The sequence below is a fragment of the Mobula hypostoma genome, chromosome 4 (genome assembly GCF_963921235.1).
Source record: "Mobula hypostoma chromosome 4, sMobHyp1.1, whole genome shotgun sequence".
NCBI classification, from domain to species: Eukaryota; Metazoa; Chordata; class Chondrichthyes; order Myliobatiformes; family Myliobatidae; genus Mobula; species Mobula hypostoma.
The window spans coordinates 23,175,368-23,202,320 of NC_086100.1; the positions used below are offsets into that span (position 1 = coordinate 23,175,368).

The following is a 26,953-nucleotide window of genomic DNA, read 5'->3' on the forward strand; positions in this document are numbered from 1 at the left end:
GCTTCCCATTCAGATATGTCCATACATGGCCTCCTCTACTGCCATGATGAGGCTAAACTCAGGTTGGAGGAGCAACACCTCATATACCTTCTAGGTAGTCTCCAGCCCCTTGGTATGAACATAGAATTCTCCAACTTCCAGTAATTCCCTCCCCCTCCCTTCCTCTATTCCTATTTCACTCTACCCCCTCCCCCAGCTCCCTCATGGTTCTGCCTCCTTCTACTACCCATTGTTTTCAGGGCTATGATGTCATTGCTTCCCCTCCCCCACCCCTTTGTCTTTCAAATTACTGGTCTTTCAACTGACGCTACAAGCATTCTTCAAACCCTTCCCCATCTTTCATTCTTCAGCCGTGACGAACGGTTCCGGCCCGAAACGTCGACTCATCGTTTCTGACTGATGCTGCCCGACCTGCTGAGTTCATCCAGCGTACTGAAAGTGTTTCTTCAGCCTACAATGTTGTGCCAATCCTTTAAGCTACTCCAAGAACAATCTAATCTTTCCTTCCCACATAGCCCTCAATTTTTCTGTCATTCTGTCAGTCTAACAGTTTCTTAAACGTGCCTTCCACATACCTATCATTTTCTAGGTAAAACAACCTACCTTTGCAATCCCGTCTATACCTCTTCTAAACACCTTAGTTATACCTCCTCATATTAGCCATTCCCCCCCGGGTAAAAGTCTCTCACTGTCAACTCCATCTACACCACTTATCATCTTGTATAGCTCTATCAGGTCACTTCTTATCGTCCTTCAATCCAAAGAGAAAAGCCCAAGTCACTGAACTTATCCTTACGAGACATGCTCTCTAATCAAGGTAGCATCCTGCTAAGTGTCCTCTGCACACCCTCTAAAGCTTCCATACTTTTTCTATAATAAGGGGAACAGAACTGAAAAGAGTATTCCAAATATGGTCTAACCAGGATTTTATAGAGCTACAATATGATCTTAAAGCTCTTGAACTCAATTTCCCAGCTTATAGCAGCCAACACACCATACATCTTCTTTACCACTCTATCATCTTCCCATTATGCTGTCTCTCTTTTTCTTTCTTTCTCATTCATTTCTGAACATTCAATATCCATCTATTCAATCAACTTTCATTTCTTCCTCCTAATTCATTTTTACCTGGCTCATCTTATAGATAACTGCAAAATTCATGGCTGATGTTATGCTTCAGCACTGAGGAGTGTTGTGTTTTGGTAGAGGTAGCCTTTGAAAGAGCATTAAATCAATGCTCATTTGTCCTTATCACAACTTAAACTATCCCTTGGTACTCCTTTGAATAAGAGCAAGGAAGCTCTTCCCTGGCCAATATTTGTCTCTGAATCAACATCAATGAATTTGATTAGCCTGTCATTTTATTGTTATTTCTGAGAAGTTGCGAAGTGTAAATTGCCTGCTGTGTTTCCTGTGCTGATGGGATTTTAAAATTAATTTATAGGTTGTAAAACTTTTTTGGAAAATCTTGAGTTGTGTAAGAAATGTAAGGCTTTCCTTGGCTTCATTCTCTTTCTATCCAGGTAGAGCATGTTATATGACATGCCTGCCTGCACCTGGTGTGACTGTCTCGCTCCCTCTGTCTTACTGTTTCTCATGTTGCAGTTGTACCTTTGTATTGTCCAGCCCTGTTGCTCCATTCCTCATAACTGCTGTAATGTTCTCATTTAATTTCTTTGACCATAAGACATAGGAGCAGAATTAGACCATTTGGCTCATCGAGTTTCTCCACCATTCTATCATGGTTGATTCATTATCCCTCTCAAATCCATTCTCCTGCCTTCTCCCCAAAGTATTTGATGCCCTTACTAATCAGGAATCTATCAAGCCCCCGCTTGAATATACCTAGTGTCTTGGCCTAAACAGCCATCTGTGAGAAGAATTCCACATTCACCGCCCTCTGGCTAAAAAAATTTCTCCTCATCTCTGTTCTAAAGGGACGTATTTTGAGGCTGTCCCCTCTGGTCCTAGACTTCCTCCACTGTGGGAGACATCCTCTACACATCCATTCTGTCTAGGCCTTTCAATATTTGATAGGTTTCAATAAAACCCCCTCCAACCATTCTTTTAAACTCTGGCAAACAGAGGCTCAGAGCCATCAAACTCTCCTCACACCTTAACCCTTTCATTCCTGGGATCATTCTTGTGAATCTCCTCTGGACCCTCTCCAATGTCAACACATCCTTTCTTAGATCCGGTGCCCAAACTGCTCACAATACTCCAAGTGCAGTCCGACCAATTCCTTATAGTGCCTCAGAATAATGCCCTTGCGTTTATATTCCAGTGATCTCAAAATTAGTGCTAATACTTCATTTGCTTTTCTTACCACCACCTCATCCTGCAAGATAGCATTTAGGCACCATTTTGTCTTTTGCCTTTTTCAAGCCCATGGCATTTAACAAGTTTGAAGTCAGACTAACTGAAGTCAGAAAATTTAAATTTTCTTGAAGTATTACAGAATGCCGGCCCCTCCCCCATTATCATGGTCGTTCTTTCCATGATCAGTTTTCTTTATATGTTTCTCTTCTCCTCTGTCTCCTTTCGAATTTTGTTCGCAGGTGAATAAGGTATGTCACACAGAATTGACAAACAAGAGGCGATACTGCTGAAGGGTCTTGGCCTGAAACGTCGACTGTACTCTTTTCCATAGGTGCTGCCTGGCCTGATGAGTTCCTTCAGCATTGCGTGTGTGTGTGTGTGTGTGTGTGAGAGACACAGAAATGAAGCTTGTTATTATAAAGTTCCTTCTACCTGACTTCATAAAGTGAGTTGCCTTACTGCTGGCTGCTCTGAATAGTGACCACTGTCTGTTTAACACTACATTTTTTTTTCCCTCTGCAGATAGAAATAATGGCACCGCCTAATCAAACTATTGGATATGTCATTGAAAACTGGCATCCATTCCTGCCAAAATTCACAGTTCAGAATGAGAATAGAGAGCCTGTTCTGAAGATCGGAGGCCCTTTCTGTGCCTGTGGCTGTGGTGACGTTGATTTCCAGGTACTATTTCTTTCCAAATTTCTTCCCTTACCTCCGGAATCTGTTTGTTTGTTGCAGATTCAGATTGCCATTATTCTTTCAGTTTTGATTCCATCCTTTTCATTCATGACAACTACTTGCCCCTTTTGCTCCTCTGTCCTGACCCCAATTAGTCTTCATGCTGCTCTTTCCACTGCTGTTTTACCCACCAACATAAACCGGGCCTTTCCCCAGCTGAGAATTTGGTGAAATCTTTTCTCTATCTAATACAAATAAATCTGATACTCCACCTGTCCAGCTGCATAAATTCATTCCATAAAACCAGCTTCAGAACCATTGCTTCATCTTGGGCTTGTATTCATTTAAAAAAATAAAAAATTCCCTTGAATGCATGAAAAGACCTACATTGTTGCACGATCAATGAGCCAGTTGGTATCAAAGCAGTAGAAATCTCCCTGAATTTTCTACTGTTGTTTGGATGCTTCTCAGAGCTGGGCCTTGATATTTGTTCTTCTACCTCCTTCTGGATGTTTAAAAACAGTAATGCACTCTGAAGAATATACAGTTTTTTTTATCTATCAAAATGGCCACAGTATCAATCTTTCCAGCATAATATTCTTTTACATAGCTGTGATTCTTTTCTTTTTCATTTTTAAATCTTTTTATTAATTATTATTGAAAATCAACAGCAGAGAAAAATACATCAAAATAATCAAGACAACATATCCATACGTAGAATAAGAGTTAAGCTATCAACCAAGCTGAACAGTATATCAATAATAATAAAAAAAACAAAATGGTAAAGCTTTTTTTTTGGGAAGAGAAAAAGAACCCCTGCTAACTAAAACAGAAAAAACCCCTAATAACAAAAAAAACGGGGAGAAAAGAAACCCATTTGGAGCACAAACCCGGAGCTATACGCCATACAAGCTTCCATTTTTTAAAAAAAAGACATCAATCCGCCAACCAAATCCATATACCCAAGCATCAGAAAAGGACCATCTTTATTAACTCAAATCAAATGATAATAACGGGCAAAAGAACCTCACCTTTTCTCAAGTCAAATCTAGGATCAAAAGTTCGACTTCTAATTTTTTCCAAACTAAAACATAACATCACCTGAGAGAACCATTGTATCAAAGTGGGAGCAGAGGCATCTTTCCATTTTAATGAAATAGCCCTTCTAGCCAATAATGTGACAAATGCAATTATGTATTGGTCAGATATAGAAATACCGTGAATATATTGAGGAATTATACCAAACAAAACTGTCAGTTTATTAGGTTGTAAATTGATTTTTAAAGCTTTAGAAATTGTAGAAAAAATAGATTTCCAAAATTGTTTCAATACAGAACACGACCAAAACATATTTGTCAATGTAGCTATCTCAGTTTTGCATCTATGACCCTGACTATTTATATTAGGAAATATTTTGGACAATCTCTCCTTTGTCAAATAATAACAATGTACAATTTTAAATTGAATTAGAGAATGACTGGCACAAATCGAAGAAGAGTTCACCAGCTTCAAAATTTGCAACCAATCATCTGTTATCAAGGTCATGTTAAGCCCTCTTTCCCAATCTTGCTTAATCTTAAGTAAAGGATAGTTATCCTGTTGTAATAGTAAATTATAAATTTTCCCAATGAAACCTTTCACTAAAGGGTTCATTTTTAAAATAATGTCTAACAGGTCAGAGTCTTGTATATATGGAAAATTACTTGAACATTCTTGTAAGAAATGTCTGACCTGAAGATATTGCAGTGATTCTTTAACATTTCCCCACTCAAACATGTCCAAAATTTCTATAATCCTATGTATCATGAGCTTCCATTTCTGATGGAGGGCTATGTAGGAGGGAAGAATTGGAGAAATCTCAGAGTAGGTTAAAAGATCAGCACAACATGATGGTCTGAAGGGTCTTTACTATGTTAGATTCAATGCTTTTTTTGTAAGCCGTGTTTTGATAACAGCGGTAAAATATTCCATGTACCAATCATGACCTTCAGTTAATCACACTTGTATCCTAAGCTGCATGTCCTGAACTATATCAAAGTCCGAAGTAAATTTATTATCAAAGTATGTATATGTCACCATATACTACCCTGAAATTCATTTTCTTGTGGGCAATCACAGTGGTGTAGCAGTAAATGCGATGCTATTACAGCTTGGATGTCGGAGTTCAGAGTCCTATTCGAATGCTGCTTGTAATACATTTGTATGTCCTTCCCGTGAATGCATGGGTTTCTTCTAGGTGCTCTGAGTTGCCTGAGTTTCTTCCAACATTCCAAAGCTGTACCAGTTAGTAGCTTAATTGGTCAGTATAAATTGTCCCATGATTAGATTGGGTTTAAATAGGTGAATTGCTGAAATGTGTAGCTCATTGAGCCGTAAGGGCCTATTCCACAGCGTATCTCTAAATGAAATAAAATAAATACAAAGGAACACAATAGAATCCATGAGAAACCATACACGACAGTGGCAGACAAACAACCAATGTGCAAAAGAAGGCAAACTGTGCAAATACAAAATAAATAAACAAACAAGCAATAAATATCGAGAATCAAATTGTAGAATATTTAAAAGTGGTCCATAGGTTGGGGAATCAGTTTAGTGATAGGATAAGTGAGCTATTCCCTCTGGTTCAAGAGCCTAATGGTTGAGGGGTAATATCTGTTCCTAAGCCTGCTGGTGTGGGATCTCCTTCCTGATGGCAGCAGTAAGAAGAGAGCATGGCCTGGATGGTGGGTCCGACTCCCATGTAACTACCCTGGTCCCTGTACTTTTACATATTCACTTACTAACCCCTGCCTGCCAATATTGCCTGTCTGTTTACTGCTCCCCGCCATGCTTGTCCAAATTCTCTCCAAGCACATTAGCAAGTCTACCCAGTGGAAATGCACTGCATCCAACCTGGATAACTTCTATCAACACCAAATCAGTTCCAACATCCCTTGATCTAAAATCTTCCCTTCAGCCAGGCATTTATCTATTCACTAGTTCTTACCATTTGATATTAACTTGAAGCTTACATTTGAGTTGTTACTTCATCTTTACCTGGTCACTGATAATTCCCTGCAGGGCCATATCCTTTTATCTACTTGTGTCATTAAAGTTGATATGAACCATTATTACTGGTCATAATTTGACCACAGAAGGAATATTATATATAAATTCCTTTTCATGATTATTTCTCCATTTGAGGACAGAATCTTTATTCATGTAGAGAAGTTCCTTGCAAGCCTATAGTGGAAAAGTTAGACAATGTTTCCATCTGCCACCCACAACATCTCGAAATACTTGGTGTATCTTACAAAAATTGGGATAAATGCAAGAGATTCCACAGATGCTGAAATCTAAATCAATGCACACAAAATGCCAAAGGAACTCAGCAGGTCAGGCAGCATCTATGGAGGGGAATTAAACAGTCAAAATTACAAGCGAAGACCCTTCTTTGGGGTAGACAGCTAATATTCTAGCATTCTCTGAGTAAAAACACTTACCTCTGAAATCATCCCTATACTTTGCTCCAATTACCTTAAAATTATGCCTCCTCATATTAGCCATTTTCATCCTGGGAATAAGTATCTGGCTATGCCTCTTATCTTGTACACTGTAATCAATTCTACTGTAAAGATGAAGCCACACTCAGGTTGGAGGAACAACACCTTATATTCCATCTGAGTACCCTCCAACCTGATGGCATGAACTTTGACTTCTCTAACCTGCTAATGCCCCACCTCCCCCTCGTACCCCATCCATTATTTATTTATATACACACATTCTTTCTCTCTCTCTCTCTCCCTTTTCTCCCTCTGTCCCTCTGACTATACCCCTTGCCCATCCTCTGGGGTTTTTGTCCCCCCCCCTCCCTGGGCCTCCTGTCCCATGATCCTCCCATATCCCTTTTGCCAATCACCTGTCCAGCTCTTGGCTCTATCCCTCCCCCTCCTGTCTTCTCCTATCATTTTGGATCTCCCCCTCCCCCTCCCACTTTCAAATCTCTTACTAGCTCTTCCTTTAGTTAGTCCTGACGAAGGGTCTCGGCCTGAAACGTCGACTGTACCTCTTCCTAGAGATGCTGCCTGGCCTGCTGCGTTCACCAGCAACGTTGATGTGTGTTGCTTGAATTTCTAACATCTGCAGAATTCCTCATGTTTGCATTTTTAAATTCCTTCCTAATGTTCTTTTGCTCCAAAAAGAAAAGCCCTACCTCACTCAAACTAGTTTCATAAAAGACCCTCTCTAGTCCGGGAAGCATGCTGGTAAATCTATTCTGCACTCTCTCTAAAGCTTCCATATTCTTGCTATAATGAGGTGACCAGCAATAAACACCATATCCCAAATGTGGTCTAACCAGGGTTTTATGGAGATGCAACATTACTTCATGGCTTTTGAACTCAATACCCTGACTAATGAATACCATCACATTATTTGCCTTCTTAACAACCTTATAATCTTGCTTTGAGAAAATTTATGATCGTGGATCCCTCTACCCGATATCCCTCTAATCCTCCACACTGCCAAGATTCCTGCCATTACTCCTCTATTCTGCCTTCAAATTTGACCTACCAGTTAATCACTTCATACTTTTTTGGGCTGAACTCCACCTGCCACTTCTCAGCCCAGTTCCACATCCTGTCAATGCCCCGTTGTAATGTACTACACTATTCACAATGCCACCAACCTTCATGTCAGCTACAATGTTCTGAACTCACCATTTCACTTCCTATTCCAGTTTAGAAGAATAAAAGTTAGTCTCATTGGAGCGCAAAGTTCATTGAGAGTGTGATCAGGCAAATGCGTTTGTTCCCATGCCTGGAGAGGTTAGAACTAGGGAGGAGAGGGTCATTTTTGTGAAAGAGTAAAGGGAAATTTCATTGCTGAAATAGGAAAGCTACTAAGTAAAGTGTTGAGGATGCTCAGTAGCAGAGAACATTCAAGCCTTGGAAAACATCTGAACACCCATGTCTCTCCTGAAAGTCGGCTTGACCTGTATCATCAGCCATAATTTATTGAAAGTGAAATGGGCTTGAAAGATGAAAGATTCACTCCTGCTCCAAGTAAAGACTTGAATCATTTACACGGTGATATTCTTGTGAGATGTAAATATCATATCAAATAAGAAGGCTCTACAATGCGTGGTTAAAACTGGACAAGCACATCACCAGCACCAGCCTTTCCACCATTAAGGACATAAACAGAAAGGTGCTGGAAAAAGCCCAGTGACATCTTGAAGAATTCCACCCACCCTGCTCATGGTCTGTTTGCCCCACTCCCATCAGGGGAAAAGCGATTCAGCATCCACACCAGCAGCACTAGACTCAAAAACAGTTACTTCCTCAAACTGTCAGGCAGACCAACACCTCCATTCATTACCACACACCACCACTCCTTTATCATTTCCTGTCAGAGTTACCTTATGTACAGACACTCCTGTGCCTAGCATCACTTTATGTACAGACAAGCAGACTACAGTATGTATATAACTTAATTTTGTGTATTTATATTTATTTTGTTTTTTATTGTTTTGTTTTTTTTTGCCGCACCAGATCCGAAGTAACAAATTTCATTCCTCTTTACACTTGTGTACTGAAGAACGACAATAAACAATCAGCACTTGAATCTTGAAATTGATTTAGCTTTCATTTTTATTCTCTTGTAATAGGTTACAAACCTTGATGAAACAGAATCAGTTGGCAAAATCACTAAGCAGTGGACTGGATTACTGAAAGAAATGTTCACAGACGCAGATAACTTTGGGATCCAATTCCCCATTGATCTAGATGTGAAAGTGAAAGCAGTTTTGCTAGCTGCCACCTTCTTAATTGTAAGTATTAACAAATCAGTACAGCATGTCTTTGAATTATCATTGGTTCTAATCACCAAATCTATTCTCTAGCCATTGGCTCATCCCGTCTTACCTTCTTTCTGAGACTGACAGGACTGTTTACAACCTTAGAACAGAGGTAAGGAGGAGTTTTTTTTGTTTTTTTTAGCCAAAAAGTAGTGAATCTGTGGAATGATCTGTCACACTATGGTGGATGCCAAGTCTGTTGGTATATTTAAGGCGGAAGTTGATCATATCCTGATCGGTCAGGGCATCGAAGGATTTGGCGAGAAGGCAGGTGTATGGAGTTGACTGGGATCCGGGATCAGCCACGATGGAATGGCCTAGTTCTGTTTCTATGCCTTATGGTCTTGTGGACACTGTATATATGATGAAACATAGGCCCCACCTAATATCAATACATTAGTGGAGAGTGCTACACATGCATATGTTATACAAATATAAGACCACAAGATATAGGAGCAGAATTAGGCAACTTGGCCCATCAAGTCTGCTCTGCCATTTCATCACGGCTGATCCATTTTCCCTCTCAGCCCCAATCTCCTGCCTTCTTCTCTTATCCCTTAATTCCTTGACTAATCAAGAATCTATCAACCGCTGCCTTAAATATACCTAATGACTGAGCTTCCACAGCTATTGGCGACAATGAATTCCTGTTGCACGGGGCGACTGAGGAGAAAACAAGCGCAGGACACCGGCACGTCGACTGAGTTGAAGATGCTGGCGTAGACGTGAACGTAGAACAACAAACAGGAGGAATCTTGACCAGGAGATGGGATCTACAGGGACTATCTTGAAACTAGAGCAGAACTTGGAACTAAACTTAGAACTAACGGTTCTAAGCGGACGAGAGAATGAGGTATAATGAGAATAATCAACAAACTGGCAACCTGTGATAGAGAAGCCATCATACTTATTTCACAGTCTCTGATGAAAACCAGGTGTATTGTAATTAGGTAAACTAGCAGCAATTGGAAATCTGATGACTGAAATTTTACTTGGATCTTCAGAAGGCATTTAATAAGGTGCCACACATGAGGCTGCTTATAGTTTTGCCTCTCCTCTGTCCACTTGCTTGTTACTTCGTCGAAAAACTCTAACAGGTTTGTCAGGCAAGATTTCCCTTGACAGAAACTTTACTGATTTTGACTTAATTTATCATTAGTCTCTAGGTACTCTGAAAACTCATCCTAAATAATAGACTCCACCACTTTCCCAACTACTGAGGTTAGGCTAACTGGCCTATAATTTCCTTTCTTTAGCCTTCTTCCCTTCTTAAAGAGTGGAGTGACATTTGCAATCTTCCACTCCTCTGGGACTATGCCAGAATCAAGTGATTCTCGAAAGATCATGACCAGTGCATTCATTATCTCTTTCGCAACTTCTTTTAGGACTCTGGGATATAATCCATCTGGTACAGGTGACTTAACCACCTTCAGACCTTACAATCTGGCTTGTTCTTTTTCCTTTGTAATAGCAATGACACTCACGGACCTCTGGTACATTGCTAATGTCTTCCACAGTGAAGGCAGATACAAAGTACCTCTTAAGTTCATCTGCGATTTCTTTGTCCCCATTACTACCTCACCAGCATTATTTTCCAGTGTTCCAATATCACCTCTCTTTTGCTCTTTAAATAACTGAAAAAAAACTTTTGGTGTTCTGCTTTATATTATTGGCTAGTTGCTCTCATATTTCACCTTGTCCCTTTTTACTGCTTTTTAGTTGTTTTTTGTTGGATTTTAAAAGCTTCCTAATCATCCAATTTCCACTCACTTTTGCTACCTTGCCAATGTCCTCCTCCAATCCACCTGGGCAAGCTCCTTTCTGTCATGCCTCTGTAATTCTCTGTCTTCCATAGCAATACTGACAAATATAACTTGTGCTTCTCCCTCTCAAATCACAGAATTAATTCAATCATATCATGATCACTGCCTCCTAACCGTTCCCTTACATTAAGCTCCCTAATTAAATGGGTTATTAGACAACACCCCATCTAAGATGGCCTTTCTCTAAATAAGCTCAAGCACAAGCTGCTCTAAAAAGCCATCTCATAGATATTCAACAAGTTCCCTTTCTTGTGATCCAACACCAACCTGATTTTTTTGAAATCCCCTTGCATATTGAATTTCCCCATTACGATAATGGCATTATCCTTATTACATGCCTTTTCCAGCTTCCTTTACAATCTCAATCCCACATCTTGGCTACTATTTGGAGGCCTATATATGATTCCCATAATGTTTTTTTAACCCTTGCAGTTTCTTAACTTGACCCACACAGATTCAACATTCTCTGACCCTATGTCACCTCTTTATAAAGATGTAATTCCATCTCTGAACAACGGAGCCAAACCACCACCTATGCCTTCCTGTCTGTCCTTCTGATACGAAGTATATCCTTTGATGTTAAGCTTCCAACTGTGGCCTTTTTTCAGCTACAACTCAGTGATGCCCACAATGTCATACCAACTGATCTGTAATCGCCCTTCGAGTTCATTCACCTTATTCCAAATGCTATGCACATTTAAATACAGCACCATCAGTCTGGCATTCTTTGCCCTTTTGAATTTTGCCTCTGTGGTACAGTTTAACTCTTTGTTCTGTCTACATTTGGACCCAATCATTGGTTTGTCCTTCCTTACACCCATCATCTACTTGTAATCATGCTGGCTCATCTTCAGCTCTATCATATTGGTTCCCCTCATCCTGCCATATTAGTTTAAACCACTGTCAACAGCTCTAGTAAATCTGCCCGCAAGAACATTGGCCCCTCTTGGATTCAAGTGCAACCCATCCCTTCTGTGCAGGTCCCATCTGACCCAGAAGAGGTCCCAATTATCCAGAAAACTGATTCCCTGCTCCCTGCTCCAATTCTTCAGCCATGCATTTTCCTGCCATATTATTCTATTCCTATCCTCACTGTCGTGTGGCACAGGCAGTAATTCTGAGATTATTACCCTTGAGGTCCTGCTTCTCCACTTTCTTCCTAACTCTTTGTATTCTTTTTTCAGGACCTCCTCCCTTTTTCTAGCTATGTTGTTGGTTCCAATATTCACCACGACTTCTGGCTGCTCACGCTCCCTTTTCAGGATTTTGGGGACGCATTCAGAAACATCGTGGACCCTGGCACCTGGGAGTCAAAATTCCATCCTTGTTTCCTTTTCATGTCCACAGAATTGCCTATCTGTCCCACTGACTATAGAGTCCCTTATTGCTGCTGCCATCTTCTTCAGTTACCTACCCTTCTGTACTTCTATAGGTTTTATTCTCTATTGGTTCGTACTTGGGCAATCAGATTGAGGTGGAGCTGGAAACCTTTACTGAAGGTGGTAACTCACAAATAAATCCCAGTGTCTAGGTACACTGTTGGACATTGCATATTTGTATGCTCAGTTCCTGAAGGAACACTGCTCTCGAAGAAACTGCAAAATAAATGTGCTTTCCAGCAACTTCAATACAATTCTTTGTAACCACGGCAGTTTCCATCAGTAATTGCACAACTATTCGGACTTCTTAAAAGGCAGCTTTGTAATTCCCAGCACAGCTGCATGTGTGAGACATCAAAACAACTGCTCATATAACATCAGATGTGGGAGCAGAATTCGGCCACTTGGCTCATGGACTCTGCTCCACAAATATTCTCAGAAACTGTTTATAAAGCTTATGACTTACCTGTTGATATAACCAAATATTCATCTGTTATTTAAGTGGCTTATCTCACTGATAATCCAGTGAAGCCTTTGTCATTACATTTCTCTGCAGATGTGTAGTCAGCTGAGAACAAGCTTTAGCATCTGAATCTAATTTATGCTGAACATGACAGCAGTCCAAATAATTTAACGGGTGCATTCAGAGAGTATCCTTGCTGCTCTGTGAATTAGAATTAGATCATGTGGTATATCAATGGTTCGATTATCTGCCATTTGTTGTGGCCATTGTGAAGTGGACATCAGCTAGTTGGAGTTGTGTTCTATCCCCTGAAGAAAAATATTTTGAGACATTTCTTGATGGCATAAAATCATTACTGCTATTCTTAGCCTTGTTGATCTCTGCATAAGAGGAGATGCCAAAACTTACTTCAAAGGATTAAGTATTTTCCATGACCTATTTTAGATAAGTCAAGTGAATTTTTTTTATACATTACAGATTCAAAGTTGCCAAATTGCAATTCTTTGGACTTTTACCGGTAAATATTTCATTAATTTCAGTCATCATTGCTGGGAAATGCTTCCCCCAGTTCATTCATGCCCTTATGTTATGTGGAGGGGTGGGGCGGGGCTTGGAAGGAAATAGGCCAAACACAGGCAATTGAGACTCGCTTGGTGGGTACCATGATTGGCGTGGACTCAGTGGGCCTGTGATCTATTGTTCTACGATTCTGCAAGAGAAAAGTTGGGATCTATACTCTCAAGAGCAATTAGGAACAGACTATAAATGGGTTGCCAATGGCACCCAGATCAACACTCAAGAATCCAGAGATCATTTTAACTTAAGTCATCTGAGAGCAAACTAATAGATCAGCATGACTGTCTGACTCACTTAAACTGAATTAAGTTTCCCTGGAAGCCAATGGAAAGTGTAATAGAATTATACAGCATAAAAACAAGCCCTTCCACCCACCATGTCTGTGATGACCATTGGGCTGCCATCTATATTAATCCCATTTACTCACACTTGATCCTAGGAACTCACTCATCTACAACAGTTTTTATAGTCCGTGACAACCATGGTGTATTCATGCAGATCCTCTGATGCAACCTTGAGCATGCCCAGTCCACTGTCTCGGATCAATGCCATTGCTGTTCTTCTACCTGCTACAATAACCTCTTTGTTGTCCTTACCTCTGGAGCTTTGCTCTTTAGCTTTTGCCTGTATGCAGGCAGGAGAAGGACAACCAAGTGATCCGATATCCTGAAATGTGGTCTAGGGATGGAACGGTGGGTATTCCTAATTGTAGTATAGCAATGATTGTGTGTATTATGACACCTGGTGCTGCAGGTTGTATACTGATGATAATCGGGCAGAGATTTTGTCAAAGAAGCCTGATTGAAGACTAACTATGATTTGAAATGTCTCCGGGTGGGCTTTTTGTCGCCTGCTGATGGCAGCATTCAATATCTTGAGTGCCTGATTAATGTCATTTTTCGGCATTATGTAAACTGCAGTCAGGATCACGGAGAAGAACACGCTCAGTAACTAGAATGGTCAGCATTTAATCATTAGATCTTCCAGGCTGGGTGGAACAAAAATGCAACAAGACTACTATGTTCGAGCACCACAAATAGTTTATCATAAAACACACACTCTTCTACCTTTTGCCTTCTCCAAGTCATCAGTCTAGTCTATCTTGTGTATTGAAAAAACCTTTCGGTCCTACCGACGTATGCGATGTGTTCAGAGCAGGCCCTGTCTCTGTGAAACAGAGATTACATTGCAGTAATCTAGTCTATTCAATATAAAAATGTGAATTAGTTTTTCAACATCATTATGTGACAGAAATAGATGTACCTTTGCAATCTGTTTTAAGTAATCATCTGTTTGAACTTCTTCCATCTAGCAGACGTTATAAGATTTTCTATGCCTTGACTTCCAGACTGAAAAATAGCTTTTTCCCCAGAGCTATAATTGCTCTGAACCAATCGATCAAGCATCATCCATAAATATGTTATATTGCTACCTTAATACTGGTTTTATGGCTGTCATGCATCTGAGTTGTGCTTTGGTACTGCTGGACATTGCTTGTACTGGCTGGTTACTTGATTTTATTTACTATTTATTTATTTGTTGTTTTATAGCATTCAGTATGAGAGTTGCAAACTTATTTTCGCTGTGGTGGTGCATGACAAATTGTACTATGCAATAACAATAAAGATATTTCAATTTCAAGAGCAGACATGCTACTCTGTATTTGGTGTTACGTACCCCGTAACCGGGTTGCCAAACCAGCAGAAATGGACCACTCAGTTGGAGTCTGGATTACTGGAACTAAGCAAGTTTTATTAAAGAAATAAGCAACACAGTACTCTAATCAAAAGGATAATAAATTCAACAGTTCAGCAATGATAAACACACATGTACACAGAACTAGGATAATAGGATCAATCAAGCTCTATCGCAGTCTAGGGGTAAATGACCAGTTTCAAGTGACGCAAAGTTCAGTTCAATTGAGTGCAGTTCAGTTCGCAGTAATCACTGTTGTGCCGTTGGGCGGGGAAAAGGAGAGAGAGCGAAAGCGAATGAATATTCAAAACGAATTCCACACAGACCTTCGATATTCCTCGCAGTTAGCTTTTGGGCGAGTCCCTGGTAATGTCTTCTGAGGTCACCGACTGTGACCCCTCCGTTCCAGACACGATCGTTCTTCAGCGGTGAACCTGGCACCCAGGCAAGGGCGGACACACACCAGGTTCCCGCCGACTATATCTTTCCACCCTGTGCGTCTATGGCTGGTCCCGCGACCAGACCTCCAAAAACTCCCACCGACTTGTGGGGACGCACCGCTTCCAGGGTCTCGTTACCTCGTGGTGTCATGTGTGTGTGTGTCTTAGCGAACCTGCCCCTTTTTATCCCCCTGCTGGGGTATCGCCTGTCCATCAAACTTCGAACAGTTCAGGGTTCAAAAGGAGCCAGTCTTGACAATACTCAGACCAGTGTCTCCTTCCGTTAAACTCTCTCGTCTCTTCATTAACATTTCCAAATGCTGCTCCATTGTCTTACTTATCTCTCTCTCCTGAAGACAGGTGGCAGATCAACTGTTGATCCCACTGGTGCTAGCACAGGACAGTTAACATCTTAGTCTATGTGTACTTTTGTAACCCTCTTTCGTCACATTGGTTTAAGGAGTTTTTCCAAAACTTAGATTGTTTCCTCTAGGACGTCAGAAGTTGAGAGGTGACCTGATAGATGGATATAAAATTATGTGACATAGGCAGGGCAGATGGTTAGTGCCTTTCTTCCAGAGGTGGAAAGTGTTCTTAAAAATCTAGATTCACTACCACTTAATCCCTCCCAGTCACTGCCCTTCACTGGAATACCTTAGTTCCCACTATGCCACTGGCTTTTAGGGCAGCAATGAAAATTCCTCAATCCCTGGCATCACATCAGTAGCTTCCTTTTGGTTTTCATTACTGTCAGTCATACAAGTTCCAAATGGAGACTCAGGAATAGCATCGGACTCAGATGTTGAAGGATTCTTCATTGCTGTTTTCGTAACAATTTTGTTTTACAGTCAGAGTTGTTAGCCCTGAGCTGAACCCCCAAACCTGGAGGACTGGTGGCCCACTCTTAGTCTGCCTCTACCGTTGGGCCTGCTTGGCATGGGTGACCCTACCAAGAGCCAAAGCAGAAAGCCCCGACTCCAGCCAACATCGGTCTCTGAGTCATTGAGGCATGCAAGCCTCCAGACACTATGACAAGATTGTGGTGGTCTTGTCGGTCATCGGAATAAGTAAAGAAAGAATCACTATAGCAGATCCAGCAAAGAACCAGATACAACAATTTAAAGAAAAATCCAAACCATGAATGATGTGGATAAGCCAACCACAACTATGCAATCTTATGGAGATTTGAAGAAGTGTACAGCATTAGAATGAGGACCAAACTGTGAACCTCAACTTCGGGACTTAAGGTTGTGTATAGAAATCAGGACAGCATATTGGACTGGAGCAGAAATAACATCTCCTCCTTGCTGGCCATCAGCATAGTTGCACCTCAAGGATGTGTGCTTAGTCCACTGCTCTACTCTCCCTACATTCATAATGGTGTGGCTGCACACAGCTCAAACTCCATCAATAAATTTGTCACTAACGCAAGTGTCGTTGGCACAATCACAGATGGTGTCGACGAGTCAAACAGGAGTGAAATAGATCAGCTGGTTGAGTTGTGTAATAATAACATTACACTCTATGTCAGTAAGACCAAGGAAATGATTGTGCACTTCAGAAAAGGGGGAAGCCGGGAAAATACTCCAGTCTTCATCGAGGGGTTAGCATTGGAAAAAGTGAGCAGCTTCAAGTTCCTGGGTGTCAATATCTCTGAAGATCTATCCTCGGCCGAACATATTGATGCAATTACAAAGAAGGCATGCCAACGGCTATATTTCAGTAGGGTTTGAGTTTTCTATATCACCAAATACTCCAGGAAGGTTCTATAGATGTACTCTGGAGAGCATCATCTCCATCTTGCCCAACATGGAGGCAGCAATTTATAGGATCAGAAAATGCTGCATATCTCCATCATGGGCACAAGCCTCACTACCATTGAGTTCAACTACAAGAAGAAATCCTGAAGGCAGCATCTATCATTAAAGACCCTCACTATCGAGGACATGTCTTTGTCTCATCGAGGAGGAGGTACAGGAGCCTGAAGACACACACTCAACATTTTTAAACAGCTTCTTCCCTTCCACCATCAGATTTCTGAACAGACCACGAACCCATGAACACTACCTCACCTTTTGCTCTCTTTTTGCACTACTTGTTTATTTTTCATAATTCTTACTGCAACATAGTTACAACCCACAACTGGTCAGTTACACCTCTTCCTCAGAAAACAGGTGCTCCTCAGTAAAAATGCTGATACTGCATAAATTCAATTCGAAGCAGCGGGATAAATGTGTGATTAAAAGTCAACGGACAGTTATAGACCGTCTTCTAGAAGAAGTCGGTGGGTCAAGTAGTGGTGTGGTAGCCTTGCGATTAGTGGAGCACTTTACAACGCCAGTGAGTAGAGTTCAATTCCCACCACTCTCTGTGAGGAGTTTGAACGCTCTCCCCATGACCATGTGGGTTTCATCCCAGTGCACTGGTTTCCTCCTACGTTCCAAAAACATGTGGGTTAGCAGGGGTTAACAAGTTGTGAGCATGCACTGCTGGCACCAGGAACATGCTGACACTTCTGGGCAGTCCCGGCACATCCTCACATTGCATTGGCCAGTGATTTAAATGACACATTACTCTGTTTGTTTTGCTGTTCCGAAGTTCTTGTGACAAATAATGCTAATCTATATCGTTACCCATCTGTGGAAGGAAAAGAATTGCTGAAATTTCAGGTCAAAGTCCTGCGTCAGGATGCAGGGCAGCATAAAACACTGACATTTTCTAAACCCACAGATGCTGCTTGACCTTCTGAGTTTATCTTGAAGTGGAAAAACTTGCAGGCGCTTAAGAAAGCGAATGATGTATAAGCCTTTATTAGTCAAGGAACTGAGTTCTGTAAAACTCTGGTCAGACCATACATGGAGTATTGTGTTCTGTTCTGGTCGTCTCATTATAGGAGGCATGTGGAAGCTTTAGAAAGGTTGCTGAGGATGCTGCCTGGATTGGGGAGAGCATGTATGGTGACGGTTATGTTGAGTGGGCTTGGGCTTTTCTCTTTGGAGAGAAGGAGAACAAGAAGTGATTTAATAGAGGTATACAAGATGCTAAGAGGCATAGATCAAGTGGACAGCCAGTACCTGGTTGATATGAGGGGGGGCATAACTTTAAGATGTTTGGAAGGAAGTTTGGGGGATGTTGGAGGTAAGTTTTTTTACACAGTGAGTAGAGGGTGCATAGAATCCTCTGCTGGGAGTGGTGATTGAGGCAAAAGCATCAGAAACATTTAAAAAGTTCTTAGATAGCCTTCCATTTTTCTTTCATCCATGTGCCTATGTGGGAGGGAAGGATTAGCTTGCTCTTAGACTGAATTAAAAAGTCAGCACAGCAATGTGGGCTGAAGAGCCTCCACAAGGCTGTGCTGTTTTATGTTCTATGCAGATTGTGTTGTGCTCAGAGTCCTGCTTTTACAGTGTCTTGTACCTCCACTGAAGTTTATAAGGCTAATTACAACCATATATCAAATGCCTGAAAGAACATTGAAAGCATGATAACGAGAACCATGAAATCTAAACAGTGTAGATTAAATATTGTAGTGAATTATATTTAGAGTTTTCACACAATTCTCTTTAGTCTGAAGGACTGTGAGGATTTAAATAATTTATTCGTCTCATCAAATTAAGTACACTGTAATGCTGATTAACCTGGACTCTTGCGGAGGTATGCTTTTTCAAAAAAAAAAGATTTTGGTCAGTTAAATTTAATTGGAATTATTTTTTCCCCCACAGGATTTTTTGTACTTTGAGAGAAGCAATTAATGAACAAAGATTTTTCAAACCATGAAACAATCTTTGCTGTAAGTATTTGAGCTCATTTCCATCTTTGTTTTGCTTTGTAGAACTTAAGTTCTTGGCAGTTCCACAGACGACTACTAATGTTTTTTCTCATTATTTTAATTACAGGGATTGAAACAGATTGCAAAGATAATACCAATTCTCCCACATCGTATGAGTAATGTGAATCACTGATATGAAACTGAACAAGTCAGTTGAAATGTATCCAACTTGTCTGATGGATTCTGTAAAATTAGGTAGAATTTCAGGGAGCGGTCTGCAGCACACAATATTCCCAAGTGCCTTTAAGCAGGAGTGTGGAGAAATAGAAAACTTGCCTTTTAGTTCTTCTCAAGGATCAACTTTGATATGCTAACAAAACTATGATAAATTGCACTATTTTCTCTCTTGAGCTATTCCAAGAAAGTATACACAAAAATACAATATTCAGAACTATGCACAAGTCTTAGGCACATATATACACCTAGCGTGCCTAAGACTTTTGCACAATACTTTATGTATTTCTATTTGTGGAATTTCAGAATATTGTATATTTTCAAATATAATAAAGCCATGAAAAGTATGTAAAATGTGGAGTAAATTTGCTTATCGCCAGCTTTTTGTCTAAGTAACTTGCCTCAATGATTATGAATTGTATGATAATGCCTGTTCTAAACTATTTTCTTACCTTGCCTAGGAGATTTAGTAACTTAATAAATATCAGACTATCAAATCTATTTCTGTGTTTTTATTATGACCATAGAAATTCAGAACTCAGTGTCTGGGTCATTGATTGCTAGACTTGAGTAAAGGCTGGCTCCTTGTATTTTTAGAAGCATGATGTGCTTAATGTATACCTTTAAAATATCTTAATATTCACTTTGTTTTCTAGCTAAGCAAACCCTGAAGCTTTAATTTAAACATTAAATGGAAGTAAAGCAGCTGAAGTAGCACAATACTTCCAGGGGAATTGTGGAGAGGTCCGTTCACACACGGCAAGCATCGTGGCCGTTGTAAAGTTGCAGAAGCTGGACAGCCTGAAGAGGAACTTCAAAAGTAGATTTGTTGATCATCAACTTTACCACACCACATTGTGAGTTAGAAATGACAGAACGATATATGCCACACTAGTTTCACTGTACATTTCAAGCATTCAGTATTTCCAAGGAGTGAGATGCAAAAGGGGAGAGTTGGATGCTGCAGTAGTAGTTGAGCCTTTTTGAGATATAGTGACCAATTTCACAGTTAAAATTAAATTTCAAAGTCCATAGTAAGTTTATTATTAAAGTATGTAAATGTTACCATATACAATATTGAGATTCATTTTCTTGCAGGCATTCATAGTAGAACAGTAGAACTAAAGAAAAAATGCACACAAAGTTTGACAAGCAACCAATCTACAAAAGAAGAGAAACTGTGCAAATACAACAAAAAAAATAATAATAATAATAAATAAGACTGAGAACATAAGTTGTAGCTTCCTTGAAAGCAAGTCCATAGGTTGTTGAATCAGTTCAGTGTTGAGGTGAATGAACTTATCCACACTGGGTCAGGAGGCTGATGGTTAAGGGATAATAACTATTCCTGAACCTGGTGCTGTGGGACCTAAAGCTACTGTACCTCCTTCCCGATGGCAGCAGTAAGAAGGGAGCATTGCCTAGTGCAGCGGTCCCAACTACCGGGCCGCAAAGCATGTGCTACTGGGCTGCGAGGAAACAATATAATTTGGCAATATGAGTCGGCTGCACCTTTCTTCACTCCCTGTCATGGCCACTGTTGAGCTTGAACGCATGCGAGGTCATTACCCGCACGTCATCCATGTCAGCGCGGGAAGGAGATCAACTCCTCGAGCTTGCAAATGACGGCGGGTTGAAAAGTATGTTTAACATAACATCTCTGCCGGCATTCTGGATCAAAGTCAAGGCTAAATATCCTGAGATAGCCATGAAAGCACTGAAAACGTTCTTTCCATTTCCAACATATCTCTGCAATGAATGCAACGAAAACTAAATTGCGGAATAGACTGGACACAAGGAACCCTCTTCGAGTGTCGCTGTCTCCCATCACCCCTCGATGGGACTATCTTGTTGCAGGGAAACAAGCCCAGGGCTCCCACTGATTCAGCGATATTGGTGTGTTGCAATGATTTTATATGTTCATACGGGGAAAATATGTGCTGTGTGTTTAATATCCAAACATTACTTAAAATGTTATGATGCTATTGACTTATAAGTGACTTATATAACCATATAACAATTACAGCACGGAAACAGGCCATCTCGGCCCTTCTAGTCTGTGCCGAACACTTACTCTCACCTAGTCCCACCGACCTGCACTCAGCCCATAAGCCTCCATTCCTTTCCTGTCCATATACCTATCCAATTATTCTTTAAATGATAATATTGAACCTGCCTCTACCACTTCTACTGGAAGTTCGTTCAACACTTACTTCAAGCTCCCCTGTCCTCCCCCGATAATTGACATCACTATATTCATGTGAGGAAAATATGCGCTGTGTGTTTATTATTAAATTCATTAGATAAACCCTTTTAGAAATGAAATTGAGTGTATTAGCCACTTATCACCTATATTCTGGTCGTGATTACCAGTTCCCCCCCCCCCCAACAGAATTGCCAAAAACGATTTGTAGAAAAAATTGGCATGTACACGCATGCGCACACAGGTGCCCGCGCAAGGCTTCATGGTCATGGTAGTCTTTTTCGGGGTAAACACAAAGTATTTGACTGCTTCTCTTGATCGTTGGCAACCCTACCTCCCCCCCCCCCCCCCGGCTGGTCCACAAGAATATTGTCAATAATAAACCGGTCTGCAGTGCAATTAAGGTTGGGGACCCCCGGCCTAGTGGTTGGGGGTCCTTGATGCTGGATGCTGCTCTATTGTGGCTGTACTCCTTGTAAATGTGCGCAATGGTGGGGAGGGATTTTCCTGTGATGGACTGAGCTGTATCCACCACTTTGTGTATTGCCTTCCTTGGGTATTGGTGTTTCCATACCATCCGTGATTCAACCAATCAGGATACTGTCCACTGCACATCTATAGAAGTTTGTCAAAGTTTTAGATGACATGTCTGACAAATCAAATAATTCAGTTTTCAAGCCAAGTGTAAACCGGTTGGCCCATCCAATCTATGCCAACTGCTGCTGGACCAATTGCATTTGTCCCATTCCCCTGCCCTCTCCCCCCAGCCTTGCAAATTATTCCTCCTCGACGATATGTTCAATTCCCTTTGGAAACCCTGTGACACCAGTTTGGCGCTGGCCATGGTGCAGAGGATGAGGTACAGATTTGGAATGAACAGTTCACTGAGTTTTAATTAGAACTGTACAGAAGAAAGAAAAATAATAAATGCTAAGCCAATAGGGCTGTTAACTAAAATAAGCTCTCAACCTGGAGCAGCGTCTGGAGATGTGTAATGAAAGGACGGGAGAGAGAGCTGTCTGGAGCGGCTCCCCCTTTGAACCCTGAACTGTTTGAAGTGGTGGACAGGCGATGCCCCAGCAGGGGGATAAAAAGGGACAGGTTCGCTAAGGCAGGACACACGCCACCCGAGGTAACGAGACCCTGGAAGCGGTACGCCTCTCACGAGTCGGTGGAAAGTACCAGACAACGGCCAGGGTGGAAAGGTACGATCAGCAGGAACCCGGTGTGTGTCCGCCCTTGCCTGGGTGCCGGGTTCACTGCAGAGGATCGACCGCATCTGAAGGAGGGGTCACAGTCGGTGACCTCAGGTGACATCACCAAGGACCTGCCCAAAAGCTGCTTGTGAGCCATATCGTCGGTCTGTGAGTGAAGCAGTGTTCTGAATGATCAGTTGTTCCTGTTCTCTCTCTCTCTCCCCCCACGTTGTCCATCGCCATGGCAACGATTACTGCGAACTGACCTACTAAACTGGACTGAACTTTGAGTCACTTTGAAATTTGGTCATTTACCCCTAGACAACGATAGAGCTTGATTGATGCTGTTATCTTAATTCTGTGCACATGTGTGTTTATCATCGCTGAACTGTTGCATTTATTATCCTTTCGATTACTGTGTTGCTTGTTTCTTTAATAAAACTTTCTTAGTTCTAGTACTCCAGACTCCAACTGAGTGATCCATTTCTGCTGGTTTGGCAACCCAGTTACGGGGTACGTAACAGCTGGAATGTGCATTCTCATGTCTGTGATTGTCAATTTCTTCCAGCCTGCAAGAGGTGCCCAGATTACACAGCAGTGTCTGCAGTTGTGACAGGAACCCCTCCCTAGGCACATTTCCCAAGGTGCCAGAGGTCTGTGCCCAGTGGAAGTCCTGGATAAGAGACTTGTCTGGGATGTCTCAAGCTGGAAACCAAGAACGTTCCGCTGAGCCATACCCCTTCCAATCCACGAGATGCTGGATCCTCCCCCCACATGTAGTGAGATGCCAGAAGGTGCTGCACAGAATAAACCAGGGTCCCATCCACCAAATGGGGAGAAGGAGGAGCCAGAACCAGATGGAAAGGAAAAAATATGGAACACTGGGTGAATCCTCATAAATGATAGTAGGCATACACTATAGGAGGCTCTGTTGATAGTCTTCTCCACTATGAATGGTCCCACGTAGCACAGAGCTTACCTACAGCTCTCAACTCCCAATGGAAGATCCTTTGACGCCAGCCATACATTTCCCCTGGCTTGTGAGGACTCACCTGTCAGTGGAGCCAATCAGCCCGCAGGGCATATTGTTTCCGGGTGTGCAACGGAGAAGGCCTGGCCCGTTCACCATGTGCGCTTGTAAGCGTTCAGCCAGGGGGACTCCCATGCCAGTCTCTTGGTCAGGGAGGAGTCATTGCTGGAATCACTTCTGGCACTCAAAGAGGGACATGTCAGTGGAATAGACCGGATGTTATTGTGGGAAATATCTGCCAAAGCCTGTTGGGAGTTCCAGCCCAGCCTGTGAGTTTGGAAGAGACTGGGTTGGTTCTACTCCTGACACACTCTCAGTCTGGCCATTAGATTGGTGATGGAAACCTAATGAGAGGTTGGCTACGGCTCCCAAAAGAGAACAAAAAGCCTTCCAAAGTTGAGAAAAAAGAATTTAGTTTAAGATTTGCTGGCAGCAAAGACATGCACTAGCTACTTTTTTGCTCACACTTTTTCTGGAAAATAATCAATGAAATCAATAGCTGGTAAATTCCCTTTCGGAGTTGAGCTTTTGAACCACCTGTACCAACTGACATTTCTGTGGTGTAAATTGAAGTCTTGATGGTGCACACCGGGGCAGGTATAGGCCTAATGAAGGCAATGGGGCCCAGGCAGAGGAGCGGGGAAAGAGCCAGTGTTTGGCCATTGCAGGAGCAGAGTTTGAGGGGATTTGAAGCGGAAAAACTGAAGTGAAGCAGAGTTGAGACAGCTGGGCCTGGGTCAAGAGTGAGGAATGACCTGCTGTTTGGCCGACTTAAGCACTAGCCCACAATGGAAAGGTTGGGTACCGTCCAAATCGAGGCAATGGGCGCAGGACCCAAGAGCATTTCAAAGCAGCAGGGGCCAGATCTGAGAGCAAGAAACAATCTGAGATTTGGCCAATTTAGGACTTCAGCCAGATTGAAAATCTCAGGGTGTCAGGGCTGGAGAAGGTTGATGGGTCAGTATTCAACTTGCTACTCCAAGAGGTTTACACATCTCTGCACAGAACTGAGGCTGTGGCTCCTGGATTGGCTGTGACACACACAAAATGCTGGAGGAACTCAGTAGGCTAGGCAGCATCTATGGAAAGGAGTACGGTCAACGTTTCGGGCCAAAACACTTCATCAGGACTCAGCTGGATTGGCTGCAGTGATGACTGGTTTCATGGCTATGGATTCACTTTCATGAACTTTAGCTCTGAATATTTTTCCTTACTTTTATTGTTTGCATGACTTGTGTTTTTTTCTGCACATTGGGTGTCTGATGGTCTTTTCTTAATGGGTTTTAATGGGCTTCTTTATTTTGTGACTGCCTGCAAGAAGACAGATTTCAAAGGTATATAACTACTTTGATAATAAATGCACTTTGAACTTTGGTCCTCGATCAGACACTGCGTCCTAAGGAAAGCAAAGCAGTCTAAACACATGCTGACTGATGAGCTGACAGGAGCTTGGGAAGGGCAATGAAATGGGCTGCTTTAGCGAAATGGTCCACAACTATCAGAAAGGTAGAGTTCCCATCTAACGGAGGAAGACTGGTAATGAAATCGACCAAGAGGTGGGAGCCGGGGCGGTGAGGCACAAGCAGTGGGGAAAGCAGACCAGCAGGGTGATGGCATGATGGCTTACTCTGGACACAAGTGGAACAGGCAGAGACCAAGTCGAGGACATTGTGGGACACAGACGGCTACTAAAATTATGCCTTCATAAGTTCCAGGGTCCGTTGAATCCTCGAGTACCCAACCAGATGTGAAGAGTGAAAGCACTCCAACAATAAGGGGGCATAGTGGCAGGGATAAACAGCCAGTAGGGAGGTTTGCCAGCTGGGCCTGAATCTGACTGCTGGGCAGCCTTTACCTCTGATTCTGTTTCCCAAATCACCAGAGCAGCGATGCATGTGTGGGGAAGGAGGAGCTCAGGATTAGCATTGTCCTCAGAGTTGTCAATCTAGTGAGAGAGAGCATCGTCCTTGATATTCTTGCTGCCAGCATTGTAGGTGAGGGTGAAATTAAACCGGGTGATGAAGGGATCCCAAGGGAGTTGAGTCTCTTGGCATCAAAAGTGCGGGAGAGGTTTTTATGGTCTATCCATACCAGAAACGGGCGCTTTGACCCCTTCAGTCAGTGTTCCCATCCCTCCAGGGCCTCCTTGACAACTGGAAGTTCTCAATTTCTGTCATTATTGTTGCACTCTGCAGGGATCAAGCAACGGGAAAGAAAAGCAGAAGGGTGCAGCTGATATGCTACTGAAGAGCATTGGGAGAGTACAGTTCCAATGCCGACATCAGATGTGCCAAACTCAATGATGAATGGACGGCATGGGTCTGGATGCTGCAGGGCAGAAGTGAATGTCTGGTCTGCTCCACTTGTCCATTGCAATCCTGCAGAGATTTTCTTGGTGGGTGCACTTATACGAGCTGCTGAAGTTTGCAAACCCATGATGCGCCTCACCTGCTTGACCATAGACAGTTTGAGCCCCCATGTGCATGCCTGAACAATGGGTCCATTTGAACAATGCAAGGGGTGAGGACATAGCTAAGAGCGACATCTGCTATTCATGGAACCTACACTTCTCTGGCTTGGCATAAAGTTTGCTCCCAACGAGCCATCTGGGAACTTTCCAGGTATGCTGGATGTGTTCCTGACACCAGCAGGAATACTTGTGCCCAAATATACAAAATAAAAACAAACTGATTCAGCATGTCTCAGAGCACATAATTGACCAGGCCCTGAAAAGCAGCAGGAACATTGAAAAGCCAAACTAAATAGCATCTCAGGGTATTCATAGTGGCCAGGACAGGTGTTGAATGCTGTCTAAGTCTACGTCCACACTAGACCGGATAAATCTGTAACCAAAGCTTTTTCTCTTCGTTTTGACCCTCCGTCCACACTGAAATGGCATTTTCCTCGCCCGAAAATGGAGATTTTCTAAAACACCCTCCAGAGTGTGTAAATTTGAAAACGCCGATTGTGCAGAGCAGTGTGGACGGGGTAAACGGAAATTTTTAAAAACGCTGTCATGATGCGCCGGAACAGATGGCAGCAGCGTGGCATTTCATTGTTTTCTTGAATGCAACCCCCCCCCACACAACCTAACAATTTCAGAACAGACAGCAATGAGACTGAAGCCAGAAGAGCTAGAAATGTACTCACCAAATACTTTGACCCATAGCTTACTGAATAAATAAGTATGTTCACTTTGCCCCATTTTCTGTCCTTGCTTGTATGAAGGTGGTTTATCTATTTATGCAAGTACTTCTCTGACAATAGATGTGTAACAGCCTAATGTAACATTGTATGGAAATACAAGAT

General features: G+C 42.0%; 1 protein-coding gene across 2 annotated transcripts in view; it reads left to right on the forward strand.

Annotated features, from left to right (window-relative positions):
- The window catches only part of si:ch73-206p6.1 (phospholipid scramblase 1), a 76,475-nt gene extending 56,772 nt beyond the window's left edge, over positions 1-19,703 (forward strand). For both annotated transcript variants that reach the window (XM_063045395.1, XM_063045396.1), the window contains exons 6-9: positions 2,842-3,000; positions 8,648-8,809; positions 18,935-19,002; positions 19,109-19,703. In XM_063045395.1, coding sequence (XP_062901465.1) covers positions 2,842-3,000; positions 8,648-8,809; positions 18,935-18,964 — 351 coding nt within the window. In that variant the 3' untranslated portion in view covers positions 18,965-19,002; positions 19,109-19,703. The remainder of the gene's footprint in view (positions 1-2,841; positions 3,001-8,647; positions 8,810-18,934; positions 19,003-19,108) is intronic.
- The last annotated feature ends 7,250 nt before the right edge of the window (positions 19,704-26,953 follow it).